The following is a 17,611-nucleotide window of genomic DNA, read 5'->3' as shown; positions in this document are numbered from 1 at the left end:
CGCCTGTAGTCATGGTTATCGGCGTAAGCTTGTATTTCCCCAGCCTTTTCTTTCCACCAGCTATCCTTGATTTTTCTTATTTCTTGACAGACCTCGCGTTTTATATGTTTATAAGATTTTTTGGGCTGCAATATCGCCAGGCTTGTTATTTGCTGTTTTCATCGCTTTGTGCTTTGCCCCCAAAAGGGGTACGATATGAGTTTCTGGGTGGAGCCAATGACTCTCAATGTCGTCGTCATAGTCCAGTGGTGTTAGGCTATCTTTGACGGCAGTTGTGAATCTTTCTTTTGTAGTTTGGAGACTTGAAGGCGCTCTCTCAGTAGCTTTGGCTTGCGTTGGTATTTTGACAGCATTGATATATTCATTCTTGAGATTACCAGCCTATGATCAGTTCAGCACTCCATATCTGCTCTGGGTTTAGTGACCAATACCTCTTTGAGATCTTTTATTCTCACGATTACATAGTCGAGAGTATGCCAATGCCCTGAGCGCGGGTGCCGCCAGGTCCCCCTTGAATTGGGTCTCGTAATAAAATAGGTGTTCATTATACAAAAGGCTTGTTCGTAGAGTAGTTCACAACGGTTGTGAACTGTACAGAGCAAGCGCAAATGGATTTTCGCTACCCTAAAATGGAATTGCGCTTGCTCTGTACAGTTCACAAGCGTTGCAAACCACTCTGCCAACAAACCTATAGATTGTGTTCTGCACAAAGAGCCAGCAGACGTTCTCCGTTCGAATTGATGCTGTCTGGTCCGTGTTTCTCTATTATTCCTGGCCACAGTTCTGAGTCTTGACATCTACCCATTCTGGCGTTGAACTCGATAAGGAGGATAATTCGTTCTCGTTTTGGGATTTTACTTAATGTAGCAACGAGTGTTTCGTAAAAAGTATCCTTTAAGTTGTCAGAGGATTTAAGAGTGGGTGCGTATACTGCAATGATGGTCACAAAAGTGTTATTTGCTGCAGGAAAACGTAGGGTCATCAAACGTAGGCAAAGCCTACGCTATGTTGTCTGATTTCGCCTTCAGGCAAGCCCTTCCAGAAAAAAGTATACGCTTGTTCTACCAAGCTACCATCGTCCGAAAAGCGTGTCTCGCTTAGGGCAACTATTGCAATTGATGTTCGTTGCAGTTCCTTATCGATTAGGGCAGTTCGCCTCTCTGGTCGGTCGGCCTTAGGGTTGTGTGGCACAGGTAACCTGACCACTCTGTAATCTGTGCCTGAGACGACAAGGTCTAAAACGTAACTTAAGCCATTTCCTGTTCAAGCCAATATTTAGGCGAGATAAATGTGGGAAACAGAGTTATACCGCTCATGTTCGGTCGCCAGAGCCTCGTTCGTAAGAACAGGGTGCACCGCGTGTAGGTGCATGAGGTTAGCATTTGAGAGGAGAGGCTATAAAACGCATCGTTCCCCCTTTTTATGGTGTAGAAAAATGCACATATAAGAAAAAAATTCTGGAGAAGGAAGAAACCAAAAGAGAAACACTCTAAAGGAATCTTCAAGGAATAAATCATCCCTAAAAGTATCACCCAAATTTTAAACATTCTATGGACATCCCAGGGACGTGTCTCACAAAATAGAAGGATGTTCATGAGACATTTTCTATCGGGATATAGCACATACTCGGGATGGCCCTTGGACGTCCCTTTGCTACCAAAAAGGACATAGACAGGATATATATTTTTGATATTTTTGATGACCTTGGTATCGATGTGTATTAGAGATTAGAGGTTTCTTTTCGGTCGAAATTTCAGGGACTCAATTAGACAAAATGCCGACGTTTCGATTTTATTTTAAAATCATCTTCAGGGCTCTAAAATTAAAGACAAACTTTATAGTAAAAACAAGTAAAAATTCAAAGGAATAGAGAATAGAAGTCTCGAAACAGGACACATATAACAATTATTGAATAAGAACATTAACCAGACTGACAAAGTAATAAATATGATCAAAAATATCTTTGAAATTATCACATCAACTCTGCTCTCAACTCGAGTTGAGAAACTTTTTGAAAAACACAAGAACTCGAATATCTCATCGGAAACTGTTGATTTTTGGTTATCAATAAATATGGCTCAAACGATAGCAAATGAGTGATAATAACACCTCCTCCAAGGTTCACGTCTAATTTGAAAACACCCTGTATATCTATTATTATATTATAATAGTACAATAATATTATAATACAATAATATTATAATTCATAATTATAATAGATATATATGGTTGATACATACGGTGATATCACCGTATTTGCTTATCTTTTCCGAGTATGGTCTAAATATCTAGCATTCCAACTACGCGAAATCCATAACTCTCAACTCTCTCTCGTCATTTCCTGAAAAATTAAGGCCCTTAATGTACATAACTATGCATGGATTTTGTTACTCAGTATTTCATTGAAAGAATTGAGATGAATTAATTCGATATATTTTCAAAATAAAAAATGAAAAAAATAAACATAATTACAAAATTGAAAGTTAAAACTACATAAACTGAATACTTGAGTACCCAAAGGTTTGAATTAAAATTTATTTTGTTCTGGCTTCAATAATACCAAAGAGTAACCAACTGTTGGTTACTCTTTGATAATACATCTATCGGATGCATCGTCAACTGTTTCATGCAGGCAGAGTCAACAGACAAAAAATCTGTGGTCTGGAAGTAGCAATCTTTATCCAGAGATATAGAATATATCTGTCTTTATCCCATTGAACTCTATGGTTATAGAGTTCAATGCTTTGTCCAGAGATATATATCTCTGTCTTTCTCTCTTCTTTCAATAGAGGGGACAGTTGCTTTTCAGTTATTACTATGGAGGGTACCCTCCATAGTTTTTACCATAGAGAAAGGTAAAAAAAGAAAAAGAAAAGGAAAATCTTTTCTCTTGTCTCTGGTTTGGATCTTAGTTTTTACAGATCACAGAGAATAGATGGGACACTGGCCTTCTATGAGATGAAATATTGTTTGGCGCTTTTCTATAGCGGATGCGATCCGTACTACAAGTAGCCTAAGGAAACTGTATTATCAATAATGCAGGAGTCTGTATTAGCGAGAAAAGGCGCGAAATTTTAAAACCGTTCGCACTACTGGGTCCGCGAAATATTTAGTTCAAGAAAGCTTGAATTATTTTAAAGGAAAGGATGCTGCTAGGGAAATAATATTATTAATTATAATAATAATGTTTATTTACATAATAATAATCATTACTCACATATTCGTGAATTTTCAATTAAAGAAACATTGCTTTCCCACAAAATGAAAATATTATGTACTTTCAACAAATTCAGAATAATATTTACAAGAAATATATATAATAAATATACATTGAACATTATCAGGTATATAAATAAACAAACGTCGTTTTCCCACTAAGTGAAACCATCAATATAAATGAACAATTATGAACTTTCAAAGAATTTAAGTGAAATTACTCGCATTAAAAATTCAGAATAATATTTACAGTATATGTACAGGTTTTTTCAAGTACAGACATCTACTTACGTACTTTCAACGAATTCAGAATAATATCTATAAGAAAAATATACAATCGATATACATTGTACATTGCAGGTATATAAATAAAAAAACATTGTTTTCCCACAAAGTGAAACCATCAATATAAATGAATAATAATTATCTTTTTATGTTTACCTTGACTCTCTCTTCCTCAATTGACATAAGATGAAATTATAAGTTGGTCCAGAGATATGCTAAGAAAGCCTTTGAAATCCACGAGATGAAATTATTTTTTTTGCATATGCTAATTGTTGCCTCAGACATTTATTTCGGTATTTCAGCTGACTCATCCTAACATTGTACTCTTTTAACATTGAGTACATTATTTTTTCTTTCGCAGTTAGTTGTGAAATCCTAGTATACTGCAACCTCGTCAAAATTGACTTTCTAACCCCTAAAACAAAAAATATTCTATGTAACAATTGATCATCTGAAAATTTGATGAGGAAAATTGTTTGGTTTTGTTGAATTGACATCGAATGAAAAGTTGGAGAAAACAGGACATTGTCCTAGCAAAAGGAAGAAGAATTGATTTCCTTATTTTCAAAAATCAATGAAAAAAATTGTTACTAACCTTTTTGGATTTTTTTCTTATTCATCACCGAGTCAGATAGTGGTTCTTGTATGTCCAGCTCCATAAAATCATTATTGGGACCATCTAAAGAAGTATAAATGAAATTATAACTTATCAACTCATGATGAACTCTTAGAAACAGGAAATATTTGAGGGTGATACAAACTACAAACCTTCTGGTGATAATTTCTCTATCCCACTTGGTCCGGCTTCAGAAGGTGTTTTCTCTGTATCCACTACTGTTAATACTTCACAAAGCTTTGGCTTATTTGCAATCAGAACTGTTTCAAAACTAGTACCTGATGAAAAAACAAAGTGTTGAAAAGTCAAATCATAAAATTTATCATATATGATGCAACAAATAAACACTCCTTCTCAATTTCATAGAATTTCTAGCAAACACTCGGCTGGTTTCAAATTTCAACCATTTCATAAATAAATATAATCGTAATTTTAGGACAGCATACAGATTTTGGGACATTTCAGTATTTAAAAAAGGTAGGCTTACCTGGTACATCTATTGTTGGAACTGCATCAATTGTGAGACCTCTTTTACTTCCTGGTAAATGATAATTCTTGGTAAAATGTGCATGACACACGTAGTATCTATTGTAAATCTGTTCATCGGATAGTTCTTGCCAATTTTGTGGATTAATAACTTCTAACCAAGTTTTAAAAATAGTTGGATTGGCTTTGGGGAAACGATGTCTTTTGCTTACTCGGTCCATACATCCAGGTACACAACAATTTTTCATTTTTATCATTTTTGAAAGGTATAAAATAGCGTACAAATCACTAATACCTACAACGTCCACTAATAATACAACATTTTTAACAGAAAAGAACGAACTTACTCTCAACTTCTGAACTTTACTGTCACTGCTGCCAATGCTGCCATGCTTGAATCGCAAATCCATAGAGAAAGAAGGAAAAGAGTGCCGACTCAGTGGTAAAATAAATTAGGCGTGATTGAAGCGCCCTTATCGGCAGTAGACGCGAACTAACATGTTCCGAAAATTGGCACCAGGTGGCGCATTGATCGTTTTGAATTCGCATTTTGGCGCCTCAAATCATACAATCAAACAATTTGAATTAATACTCCACTGAAAATTGATAATAAACTGTAACTTCCAGTTTATTATCAATCTTCAGTGAGGTTTTCTTCTTGTAATACTTGTTTTTAGAAATGATAATCGACAAATATCAAAATACTTTTTATTAAACATTATATTGTAATACACATTGAGTTTTCTCAAACAAAAAGTAATGAAATAATTTAGTAATGTCAGATTAAATATTATTTTGTATAACCAAATTATTGAAGAAAAGAACATCCAGATTGAAGACTACACATAATTAATTGAATTCTTCTGACTTTCTAAAATTGCAACGATCACATCATGCATATGAGCAACGTATATACAGAATTGCTCACAAACATAACATAAACACCTCTTGTCATCACCATATTCCTTAAAACATTGTAAACATATGAAACTCTCAAACTTGAGTTCTTAAAAGACATTCTTTGCATTGATGACACAATATACCAAAAGTTTTTTTTATAAAATACCCACTTACATAAACAAGAGCTTGGTCATCAATTTCAGCAATATTATTGGGAGGTTTTATATTTTGAAATTTTGAAAAGTCAACTGAATTGGTGGGATAATTTCGATTTTCGTCACATTTAAAATCCAAAAATTTTTTCAAATCTTCAAGTATATCTATGCCATCGTCTTCACAATTTTTCCATGGCTCCTAGGTGTAACAAGGCGATTCAAAAAGCAGGTCTTAAGTGCTGATATAAATTGATATGGAGTGGGATTCGTATTTGCATGGCCATGTTGTCTGATCACAATGAAGAGATTCTCAACAGGATCTTGGTTCATCATTCTAGTTAGCAAGTATTTGAAACCAGCTTTACGACATTCATCCCACACCATAATTATACTTTCAAGTGTGGTAATCCAACCTTCCTTACATCTGGAAGGTCCTCAAATTTGATATTATAAGACTTTAAGGCATTACATGTGTTTTTCAATAAATCGATCAACTGTTTAATAGCAGCTGCGTTGGTAGTGCCTTGATCACAAACTGTACAAATCACCCGAAGACTTATTTCCTGCAGAGCAACTATGACTTCTCCAATAAGAGGTCCCGAGGAGGTGCAGGAATCTTAGGGGAACCGATCCCCAAGAATAGTACAAGTAAATCGTAACAATCGTACAGGACCAAAACACTTTTACTACACTGACAGTAATATAAATCTTCGTCGTTAATTATTCAATAACATTTTCATATAATATTCAATTTTGGGACGCGTGGAAAAGTACACATCACGCCGTAACAACCATTTTGGAACTTCAAATTTAGGTTATGTTATGCCGAAACGAACGAAAACATATTTCATCCTTTTCTACTATACAGCTATTTCAAACAATTAGTTCCATGTTCCATCTACTGCCCAACGGGGCGCCACCAGCAACGTTTTAAACGGCCAATGAGAGTTGTCTGTCTTTCCTTCCTTTGTCTATGGTTATGCCGAAACGAACGAAAACATATTTCATCCTTTTCTACTATACAGCTATTTCAAACAATTAGTTCCATGTTCCATCTACTGCCCAACGGGGCGCCACCAGCAACGTTTTAAACGGCCAATGAGAGTTGTCTGTCTTTCCTTCCTTTGTCTATGCGCAAATCAAAGATTATAGAGAACTCTATAATCTTTGTCGCAAATTTATTATAGAGCCACCTAGCGGCCGAAAAATAAACTAACTGCGAATGTAGCGCCACCAAGCGGTTGCGACCCTCACTAAAAACATCAATTGTGGTGGGGGTTGAGGTGTCCCATCTATTCTCTGTAATCTGTGATTACAGAGATCTGTCATCTGTGGCTTGCACATTTGACAGAAAAATATAAATTATATGTATATTTATATATGTATAAATTTACTTTTTGTTTGAATACAAAAAAGAGAGTGCTTGTACTATGAAAATATGATTATTTCTTGCATTCGATAAACACAATATTTCGTTATTTCACGGTCAGTATTTCCTTGCAATATATTCATGATATGATATGGAATCTTTCACAATATAATACACATACACAATAATAAGTGAAAGTAAAGTATTTTAAGCAGAATGACCATATGCTAATAGACTTTTCAAAAATGTAAACAAAATATAGCAATACTTAGGCAATAACTGTTCATTGTACATCATTAAACCAATACTCATTCAACTTTTCAATTCATTGAAAGGAGAGATTTCAACTACAGGATGGAATAGTTCTTATTCATCAATCTGAAGTTTTTCAAAACAATATCAAATATTTTTTTTTTCATTTAAGAGATATATTGAGAAACATGGAAAAAAAGAACGAACAAAGAGAGACTCTTAGTAGTTTTTTGAATAAATCTCCAAAACACCAAGCCGATTTTGATAAAATATTGAGACGTGATGTAATTATCTCACCAACTGAAGAACAGTTTGAACTGCTCCTCAAGAAGATCAAACAACAATTGGGTGAAGGACGAGGAGAAATTATCGTAGAGGTAGCTGAGTACATATATGAGAAATTTTTGCAAATATATTTACACCTTCTCTTTTTCAGATTGGAGGATCCGATGAGTACAGTGATAGTGGACTTTTAGCAGATGAACTATTTGCTGCAACAGCAACACTCCAATCCTTAGCTACAATTCTTGAATGCAGTCTCATAAAACTCAGAGAGAGAAAAGAACCAAGGGGTATAGTGGTACAGTACCTAATAAGAAAAATCCTAGAGCCAACTGGTAAGATTATTTCAATAAACTTCTTAAAAATTGTGTAATATTTGATTTTTTTGTGTATTCCTGTAGAAGTTTTCTATAATTGGTCATATTTCAAATCAGCTTATTATACAAAGACTGTATATTCCCTATGTCGAAACTGTTCTAGATATTGAACCTTTATTAAAAAATGTCGTGAAGCAAGTATTTTGCAGAAAAAAATATTTCATCACCAGAATGTTTCAGCGTTACATTCTGAAGAAGCCATGCCCTACAATTATTACAATTCGGTCACTGGTAACTTAAGCAACATAGTGCACATCATATAGTTTAATCAAATTCATTATAGAGTTATGGATAAAGAGAAAAGATGAAAATGTATATTCATGAAAACACATGAAGGTGCATTGGCAATCAATTTGCTGGCCGAGTGGCAATAAGGCATGAAAATTAGAACAAAATATACCATTTGTTAAAAACTTCCAATTTTGATTTGAGCCCTGCGCTTTGAGGTTTTTTTTGTAGTATATACATGTATGTCAAAAAAACCTAACCCAAGATAGAGAAATATGAAATAATCTGTGAACCTAAACAACATACCATACCCATCATGTTTGAATTTTCGTTCCTGTTCCTTTTATTTTTAAACCAGCTTTCTTGTGTTATAACATTAGATGCAACACCAAGTGTTATAGACGGTGAAGTATTGCTACAATGCATTTCAAATTCTAAGCCCAATTACATCTATGTTGATATCGGTGCATATTGTTCCCATACTCTATTGACTAGTTCATATTTTGCACAGAACTTATTTGTTAATGACCTCAATATCATATCACCATACTGCCAAACAAATACTACTTGGAGTTGTTAAAATCCTACTTATGCAACCTGGAGTATTAGCTATAAATGTCCAACAATTTTTTTTTTTTGTAAAATGGATTTATAACTTTTAGCTCTGTTATCTGACAGAGATAAATTTCTGTGCAGAATATGAACTATTCAATAGAGTACAGGAACAACATGCACCAATATCAACATAGTTGTAATTGTACTTAGCATAACACACTGCCAAATTAATAGGACTGGAAGATTTTTATAATTATAATACAAAAATCCTGTCTTAGAAGGTGTCCACTTGTTTCCCATCAACAGGTTGGTAAAGACTAGGAATTTTATAAGACATTAAATTACTAGCTGAGTTTAATTAAAAAAATAATTCAAAATACTTGTCTATTCATTTTTCATCAAAACGTTCAACACAAAAGTTTGTTAAGTTCATTCCAATTTTGATAATTTCACATATTATTGACAATTCAACTTGAAAACCATATGGAAGGCATTGACAGCTATTATTTATAGCTAAGAATCATGTGGCCAATATAAAAAAAATATACAAAATTCCGGGCTACATTCTTGTGGAATTAAAAAAATATTTGGGGATCACTTAACCAGGCTTCTTGTGAAAGATTATCAACCTCATTCAGGCAACTAAAATGGACAAATATCCAATCTCTTCCTTCTTGTTGCAGCCCTTCTTCTTTTTGCAGCTAGTTTCATCAACAGTTGCTTTTTTTTCAACAGCAAAATCACTAAAATCTTCATTAATATAAGAAGATGTTCTTCTTTTTCCATTTTATTACAAGATGAATTGCTTGTTTGAAACAAAAACCCAAATCGAAACCACTGAACCACTGGATACAGAATACTCAACAGTTAACCATGTGGCCGTAGATTCTCTTGTGTTGTGACTGATTAAAGCAGAGGCACTGCGCATGATCCGACACGAAGTTCGGTGAAAGTTTGCAGCCATTGAACTCTAAAAGAGCCGGAATGGCATCTCGATGCAGGCAAACTGATGAAGACTGAAAGGGAAGATGTAGAGCAATCTATCTCTCTCTGCGCTCTGTCACTTGGTTTATAACGATGTAAACAAAAACAACCCGGGGCGTTGAAGTGAGCAAATGCTGCGTCTGACGTTTGATGCGGTTATTTGATTGGTGGCCGAACCATTAGAAAGAGATGGGTTGCTCTACATCTTACGTCTCAGTTGGACACACTTTTCGTCTTATTTCGGTACGTAAGAGGCCCTTCCAGTTCTTTCAGAGTTCAATGTTTGCAGCATAGGTCTCTGGTTTGCAGCTTTCATGAAATTTGCCGACTGGACTTGAATTTCATTACGGCAGAAAACACCATCTACTTAGCTTGCGTGCCGAAATGCCAGTCAGCCAGCGAATTGATTGTGAATAAAGCTATCTATTTGATAACAAGGGTATTGAAGGTAATGATTAAGCCTAGTTGATATATTTGCTAGGTCATTGTGCTCCCTATCAGAGCTATTCCCATCACTGCACCATCCACACAGTGGCGTCTTGTCCTATGAGGCAGTGCCTCACCAAATAAATTCTGGAAATTACACGTATTAATCGAATATTTTATCAATCCATTTCATCATCCCTTCACTCCAAATTTCCCATCATACCGTACGGCACTGGGTCTTTGTTTTCCATAATATCCAATCTCAATCTCACATCTCACGATTCTTCTATGTTCATCTCTCTTCCCCTTTGAGAAGAGGTTTGAGGCATGCCTACGCGCAGAGACAACCGAGACGGTCAACTAGGAACTAAATCTATGTCCGATTTTATCTTCCATCTCTTTCTAACATTGGCTTTGACAATTTATAGGTGGCGCTGGAATAGGCGGCGGAGGAAATGGCGGGAAATTTGAATCTGCATTAGTCTATATCGCAGTTGAATACTTCGATTTTTGCGAATATGATGAAAAAACTTTCATTTCTGATATTCAAGACACATAATATCGACTCATTCGAAAAATGTCTTGAATATCAAAAATGAAAGTTTTTCCTCATGTGCAAAGTCAATAATTTTTCAAATTTTAGGAATAATAAAACTGTATCCACAAGAATATGTTTATTGATATTCATACATATATACACTGATAAATCAAAGGATTTATTATAATTGGTGCATAGAAATTAAACATTAGAACATGTACCATGTAGTAATTTTTTTTTTGGGAATGAAAATAAACATTGCTTGATGGATTAATTGATATAAAATTAATTCAACTTGGAGAGTTTTGGAAACCATGAAAAATAGATCGATGAAGGTCATGAAGATATAAAAGAATGCCGATCGAAATGCGAGATGATGCAAAAGCTGTATCAAAAAAAAAAGAAACTTCATTTCATTAAGAATGAAGAATTTTTTTCATTTTTTTCTTCAAAGGCCCCATTTTTGGCATCTGACTTCTCTCTTCGCACTTTCTTTTGCACCACCAAAGAATGCCAATCCTACATATAGCAGCAATCGTAATGTCCCTTAGGCGATCTTTGTCCTAGATCCTCAAAATTGTCAATTACTGCTACTTTAGGATGGGATGGGGAGTCAGTTAAAAATTCTTCCAACCTTATATTCCACCTCCTACATCAACAGTGTACCTCACTTGGGAACATCAGAACAGATCTTTCATCTGACCATTCTTTATTGACGATGAATAAATTTTGAGGTTGTGAACTCATTGAAATTATCATATTATCGCATAAGGCACAGCATATATTTTTTCAAGAATAGCTCCTGCCACATATGCTATCGAAAATACAACAGGGTTTCCAGAAGAAACTTCTCCTGAAATATCAACCGATAGTTCCTCAGGTGACATCTGGAACTGAGGTACTTGATCAGTCAAAGAAGCATCTTCTGGAACTTACCTCTCCTCGCTCTCAAGGGAAATATTGAGGAATGATTTTAATTTGCGAAAGAGTGGATTTTCATTATCGTCACAATTTCTCCCTTGAAAGCTTTGATTAACCAATCATTGAGGAGTTGTGTTTTCAGGGTTCCAATGAATTGCTGCACTATAGGATTGTCATTGGATCCGCAACCATACCTTATTTGCCCAAACAGGTTCTCCAACGGATCTTGATTCAAAGATCTGGTCTTAGGGGAAATGTTACTATTGTGCCTCAAGTATTTCCAGATCTTTTGAATTGCATTGATTAATTGAGAAGGTGGCATAGATTTTCGGATGCTGCCATTTTTGTTATGCCTCATGAACTGCCAATTTTTTACCTTCTCATGTTCCTCCTTGATTGTCATTGAAGCTGTAGAATAGCATGTCCACTTCCGAAAAGAAAGTTGCAGTTTATAAGGGAATTATACATTTGATTGAATCGAAGAAAACATGGAACCATATAAACAAAATTGATATTCCATAGAAATGAATATAATACACGATGATGGGAATGTAGAAATTCCTGATGTACCAGCATGTTCCTCATCAATTAGGGAAGACATGCTTTCCAATGTATTTGTTGAAACATCGAAATAAGAGTTAGCATTGTATTATCTGAATATGACAATATGCAACGTTGGGCGAAAATATTAATTATTGAAATATGATTAATACCTGCAAGAAGAGGGGATGAAATAAAACACCCCTTGTCTAGAATCAATGGAAGAGCGGCTTTCCACTGAACAGGGATGATTATTTTTAAGATGTTAACTACACAAAATTGAAGGCCCCTTTAAGGGCAAAAATGGTGGATTCGGCCCGTCGCGCGAAGGACAGGTCTTTGATGTTTTTCTATATTTTCTGGGGAGAAAATTTAAATGAAAATCTGTTAAATTTAACGAATAAATCTATTGCAGAAATTTGAATACAAGCACGTATTTGGTCGATAACGACCACAATAAAATCTCAATTTCTTTCACACATGCAAAGTGCGCAAAGCAATAATCATTAAAATTTCTACAACAAACTCTTGGATTGAAATTCCTTTTCTCAATTGCACAACAACGATAAAAAAATATAATATAATCAAAAATCTGATGAATTTTAGAGGAGCTTTCAGGACTCTGGACAAACAAAAATTGGAACCTTCTACCTTTATCTGCGACCAGCGACCGTCGTTCGCCTGGGGTTTCTGGTGAACTTTTCGATCACCAGACTTTCCTCGCACAGTACGGCGAATTCTTTACACTCAACCGCACTTCCCGCACTTTTCCGTCGCCAACGATTAACGCTCTTCGTTCCGACTCTATACGAAATTCCTAAAATCCTATATCCGATCTATACCACAAATAAAAACAATGTTATGCCCTGAACTGACTTTAACCACGGTACTAATTATCTTACACTATTCCCCGAATAGCTTGTACCCGTCTCCCTTTTTGAGACCTAACTCCGAAAAATACTTCTAAATTTCTCGAACTGCCGAATCTACTCTCGGACTTCCAAATCTACCCTATTAGAATCCCGGATTCTACTTCCGTCTTCCCAACGTATATTTTCTTCGACCAACTTCCCACTGACTCCTTTCCTTTTTTTGGTTCCTTTTTATCATTCCCCTTCTTAGACCAAAAACCCAAATTTCCTCTCCACCTCTCGTGGGTGTTTCCCCGATTATTCCACGACGCGCTAACATTGCATTTTTCTGAACTAATTGAATTAGCCGGTTAAAACTCAAGAGCCTGCTAATTCCTACAACGCCGAATCAATTATCTTCGAATATTGAATTGATATATAAGCTCTTATGGGCGAGTTATTATCTAAACTAAACCGTTTTCCTTTCAACTTAAAATTGGCCTCATGACCGACATGAAACTCTACTTCTTCGACACTTATCTTCCGAGTGGAAAATTATCATTCATACGCTTGTCATCAAAACCTTTATTTTCAATTATCTTGGACGTTGAGAGCCCGAGAAAGAATTTCCTAGCCCAATATTCTATAAGCATATATATCTCGTCAATATTCCTATTTATTACAATACTCCCCCCTTAAAAAAAGTTTTGGCATTGGATGCCATAACTTTTCCCTATTCCTATCATGACTTTCACTGGTCCACTAGTCCATCGTCTCCCAACCAAAAAGCTCAAACATCCTATACTAAATGTACCAAGCATTTAAGCATAATGCACAAGCAAAAAAAAAAACTTTCCTTTACAACTATAGAACTTATCTACTCAACATAAACAAAATCAATCAAAATCAAACATTAGTATCATTAGGATTTGAAAACATGACATGTCAAAACAGCAAAATTCAAAGTTCATCAATCAAATTCTTGGAGTCCACCTCTTCACTTCTCCAGCATGGAGTCTTTAAGGTCCACTTATCGGATTTCAAATTCACTATCGCGATCATTCTCATACAACCACAGATATCCTTGAAATCATATGGAAGAACTCTTCAGGTGGAAAAACCAAAAGTTACCTCAGGTGGAAAAAGTTTCTTTACACGAAACGCCACTGTTAAACCCGTGCTAGTGCCCATTTCGTATGATCATCTGAGCATACACTCTTCTGTTCAGTTCAGAATTCTTGACGCGGCACATTACTTGGCACCTCGTTTACCGGCTATGTCTTTCAGTACAGTGTGGTATCACTATGGGTAAAATGGACATAACCCTGGAGATGGTTCTTCTTCAACGTTTTGGCATCGTGCTTTCGAAGTTGGATTTGCTCGCACTTACTCGCCCTTGGTAAAACTCTCTACTGAGTGATGTATTGGATTATTCGCAGTACACTAAGCTTACTCCATTGCTTCTTGATCTTCAAGGTATATGGTGGACAGTTGATGCCCCGTCGTCCCTTATCGAAGTCTCTTCTGGATACCTTCTACTCGCATCTCTCGAAGAACCTTCCTTCTAAGCTGACCCATCGTCGTTCTGATAATGACAATTACCATCTCAGCATCGTTCCATTTTCCGCACTAGATCAGTTCAGAGTACCCTTGTAGGCACAAGTCCATTATATTAAGTTGAACGTCAGTCTCATTTTTACGCAAAATTTTCGAACTTTTTAGTTGATTGGCGCAAACCTTTTCGAGTTCTTAAAGTTTCTCAATATTGCGAACGAAATTGCCGTAATTTCCGGTCTATTAGCCGCACTTTGGTTCACTATCGTCGTCGTCACCTGGTAACTAAGGTCAACCACCATTCAGAGGTTAATCCACTGATGATGACCTGATGATTATCGCCCTTCTAGTTTAAAACCTGCCCTGGGATGCCTTCAAAGATTCTTTGTTTTGGATAAAAAAAACAAACCAACCTTTCGACTAATTACAAGAAATAACAACAACAAAAAAAACACATGCAAAAATCATACAACAACGACTCTCAACAACAATCTCCCATGAGCATGCAATACAATCATGGTAAAAACAATCATCATGAAAGACTTATCATAGATATTTACAAAATTCAAATCTTATTTTAAATGGCATGCAGAACGTTGTGCTCACATTGAAGGGCGACCACAACGCTTCTTCATAATCCTTTTCCGACAAGGATTATTTCTATCGCTCGTTCCATCTATTTCCGATATACTTTATTATTACTTAATTATCATTTATTAACAAATGAAAATCAACCCCTTTACCGTTAATATATACTTCAAAATATATTTCCCTAACCCAATATTACTCATATGACAAGCTATAACTTAATGTCTCTAGCTCAAACTTTACTCATAATGTCTCAAAATACTTTACTTCTACTATTTCTCCCAACCTTCTCTTCTTGAATAGCGAAAAATTTCTATTTGTACGAAAATAAAGTGGCTCAGCAGTTTACTTCGTTTTACTATTCGACCCTGACGTCCACCTGACGCAAAAAAAAAAGTTAAGAACACGGTAGGAATGCTCAGCCCTCTCTACAATACGTTCATAGTCCTTTGACTATCTGCAATTGTTACCGTACCTACCTGTAACTCACTCTACTTATAATCTGTGGAATGGGAAAGGTCGATTATTCCTTTTCAGGACTCTCAGCCAAAATGTCCTGCCACTACCCAAAAAAAAACCAAAAAACGGACCCTATTCAGGTTGTGGCTCTCCGGGTCAGTGAGAGCCCCTGGAATCTGCGAAAGGGCAGAAGTCGATTCAACTCTTCTGACAGGTCAATCTTACATATTTTCCTGTCGCTACCCTATTTTGTCCTAAATTCCGAATTATTCTGTAAATCAAATCAATTAGAAAAATTAAATCAAACCGACTTAAAATTCCAAATTATCCCGACGTTCACTTGATTTTGAACAATTAAATTAAAATGACCGAAATTCCGAAATATTCTAACGTCCAAATTGGAAAAATAAAAATATTTAATTGAAAGGATTTCACTCTTAATTCCGTGTTCAACTTCTGACAAAACAACACAAAAAAAAAATTCTTAATTTTCCATATTCGCGTTAACTAAATTGATCATAATTTCGCAAAAGTTTTTTTTTGAAAGAAACAAACTAATTTGCGACTCCGCTTTCTGTTAAAAAAATAACCGATCAATCAACTCTACGTTCTAAATCCTACGTATTTGATACTCAATAACAACAAAAAATTTTTTCCGAAATATTCACTTCAAAACCATCAAACAACTACAAATTCAAAATTTCAATAACACACAGTAATATAAAAATATCCTGAAAATAACAAACACAAAAAATTTCTTTCACCATCAGCCAAGAATGCACCCTCAAACAATAAAATTCTTGCAAAAAAAATTAAATTTCAATCTTCAATATTAATCAACTACTATTAAATCTTCTTAAGGTTTCCATCAATCAAATCTTTCAAAATTATTGAACACCAATGCTTTTCGCAAATAAAATTTTGAATTATAGCCCGATTGAAAACTCGATAAATACCTCCGATTTTCAAAAAATTATTATCCAACTCACTGAAGAGTAAATAACTTTTTCCAACTCTACTCAACTTTCCCTAATATCTCCGCAGCTAAACTTTAAAGAGAGAAAAAAAAAATCCTGTTGGCAACTGTACCTTTCACTTTTCACTAAATTCCCCTTAAAATGAACTAAAATCGACGAAAACTAAATTATCCTTGACAATAAAATAACTCACAGTTCCTTCATCTGAAAGTCCTCCGCAAATTCATTGATGTAATCAAACATCATATATTCTCTCGAAAACCATTAATCAACCGCAAAAATTCTTAAAACACAATTCTCCCAATACGTTTCACTTCTACGATGACGCTTAGCAAATTAGATTCAATTCAACTCGCTCCAAAAACAACCAAAACTTTTAAAATAAAAGAAGTTAGTATTCTACCCCAGAAACATCAATTAACATCATCCCACCGCTGTCACCAGTGAAATAAAACACCCCTTGTCTAGAATCAATGGAAGAGCGGCTTTCCACTGAACAGGGATGATTATTTTTAAGATGTTAACTACACAAAATTGAAGGCCCCTTTAAGGGCAAAAATGGTGGATTCGGCCCGTCGCGCGAAGGACAGGTCTTTGATGTTTTTCTATATTTTCTGGGGAGAAAATTTAAATGAAAATCTGTTAAATTTAACGAATAAATCTATTGCAGAAATTTGAATACAAGCACGTATTTGGTCGATAACGACCACAATAAAATCTCAATTTCTTTCACACATGCAAAGTGCGCAAAGCAATAATCATTAAAATTTCTACAACAAACTCTTGGATTGAAATTCCTTTTCTCAATTGCACAACAACGATAAAAAAATATAATATAATCAAAAATCTGATGAATTTTAGAGGAGCTTTCAGGACTCTGGACAAACAAAAATTGGAACCTTCTACCTTTATCTGCGACCAGCGACCGTCGTTCGCCTGGGGTTTCTGGTGAACTTTTCGATCACCAGACTTTCCTCGCACAGTACGGCGAATTCTTTACACTCAACCGCACTTCCCGCACTTTTCCGTCGCCAACGATTAACGCTCTTCGT

The 17,611-nt window shown here is 35.3% G+C and overlaps 2 protein-coding genes across 2 annotated transcripts in view; one reads left to right on the top strand and one right to left on the bottom strand.

The window, feature by feature from the left end:
- Window positions 1-3,343: 3,343 nt before the first annotated feature.
- Window positions 3,344-4,943, bottom strand: LOC123312751. The gene is made up of 4 exons (XM_044897220.1): window positions 4,605-4,943; window positions 4,270-4,395; window positions 4,097-4,180; window positions 3,344-3,916 (listed from the first exon to the last, which is right to left on the bottom strand). The coding sequence occupies exons 1-4, from the start codon at window positions 4,858-4,860 to the stop codon at window positions 3,717-3,719; spliced, it is 666 nt and encodes a 221-aa protein (XP_044753155.1). The 5' UTR covers window positions 4,861-4,943; the 3' UTR covers window positions 3,344-3,716.
- Window positions 4,944-6,981: 2,038 nt separating this feature from the next.
- Window positions 6,982-17,611, top strand: part of LOC123312747 (GTP-binding protein 1) — a 42,284-nt gene continuing 31,654 nt past the window's right edge. Inside the window, exons 1-3 of the mRNA XM_044897215.1 lie at window positions 6,982-7,143; window positions 7,452-7,656; window positions 7,716-7,896. Of these exons, the coding sequence (XP_044753150.1) occupies window positions 7,468-7,656; window positions 7,716-7,896 (370 nt within the window). The 5' untranslated portion in view covers window positions 6,982-7,143; window positions 7,452-7,467. The remainder of the gene's footprint in view (window positions 7,144-7,451; window positions 7,657-7,715; window positions 7,897-17,611) is intronic.

The sequence above is a fragment of the Coccinella septempunctata genome, chromosome 5 (genome assembly GCF_907165205.1).
Source record: "Coccinella septempunctata chromosome 5, icCocSept1.1, whole genome shotgun sequence".
NCBI lineage: Eukaryota > Metazoa > Arthropoda > Insecta > Coleoptera > Coccinellidae > Coccinella > Coccinella septempunctata.
This window is presented reverse-complemented; position numbering and strand designations above follow the sequence as displayed.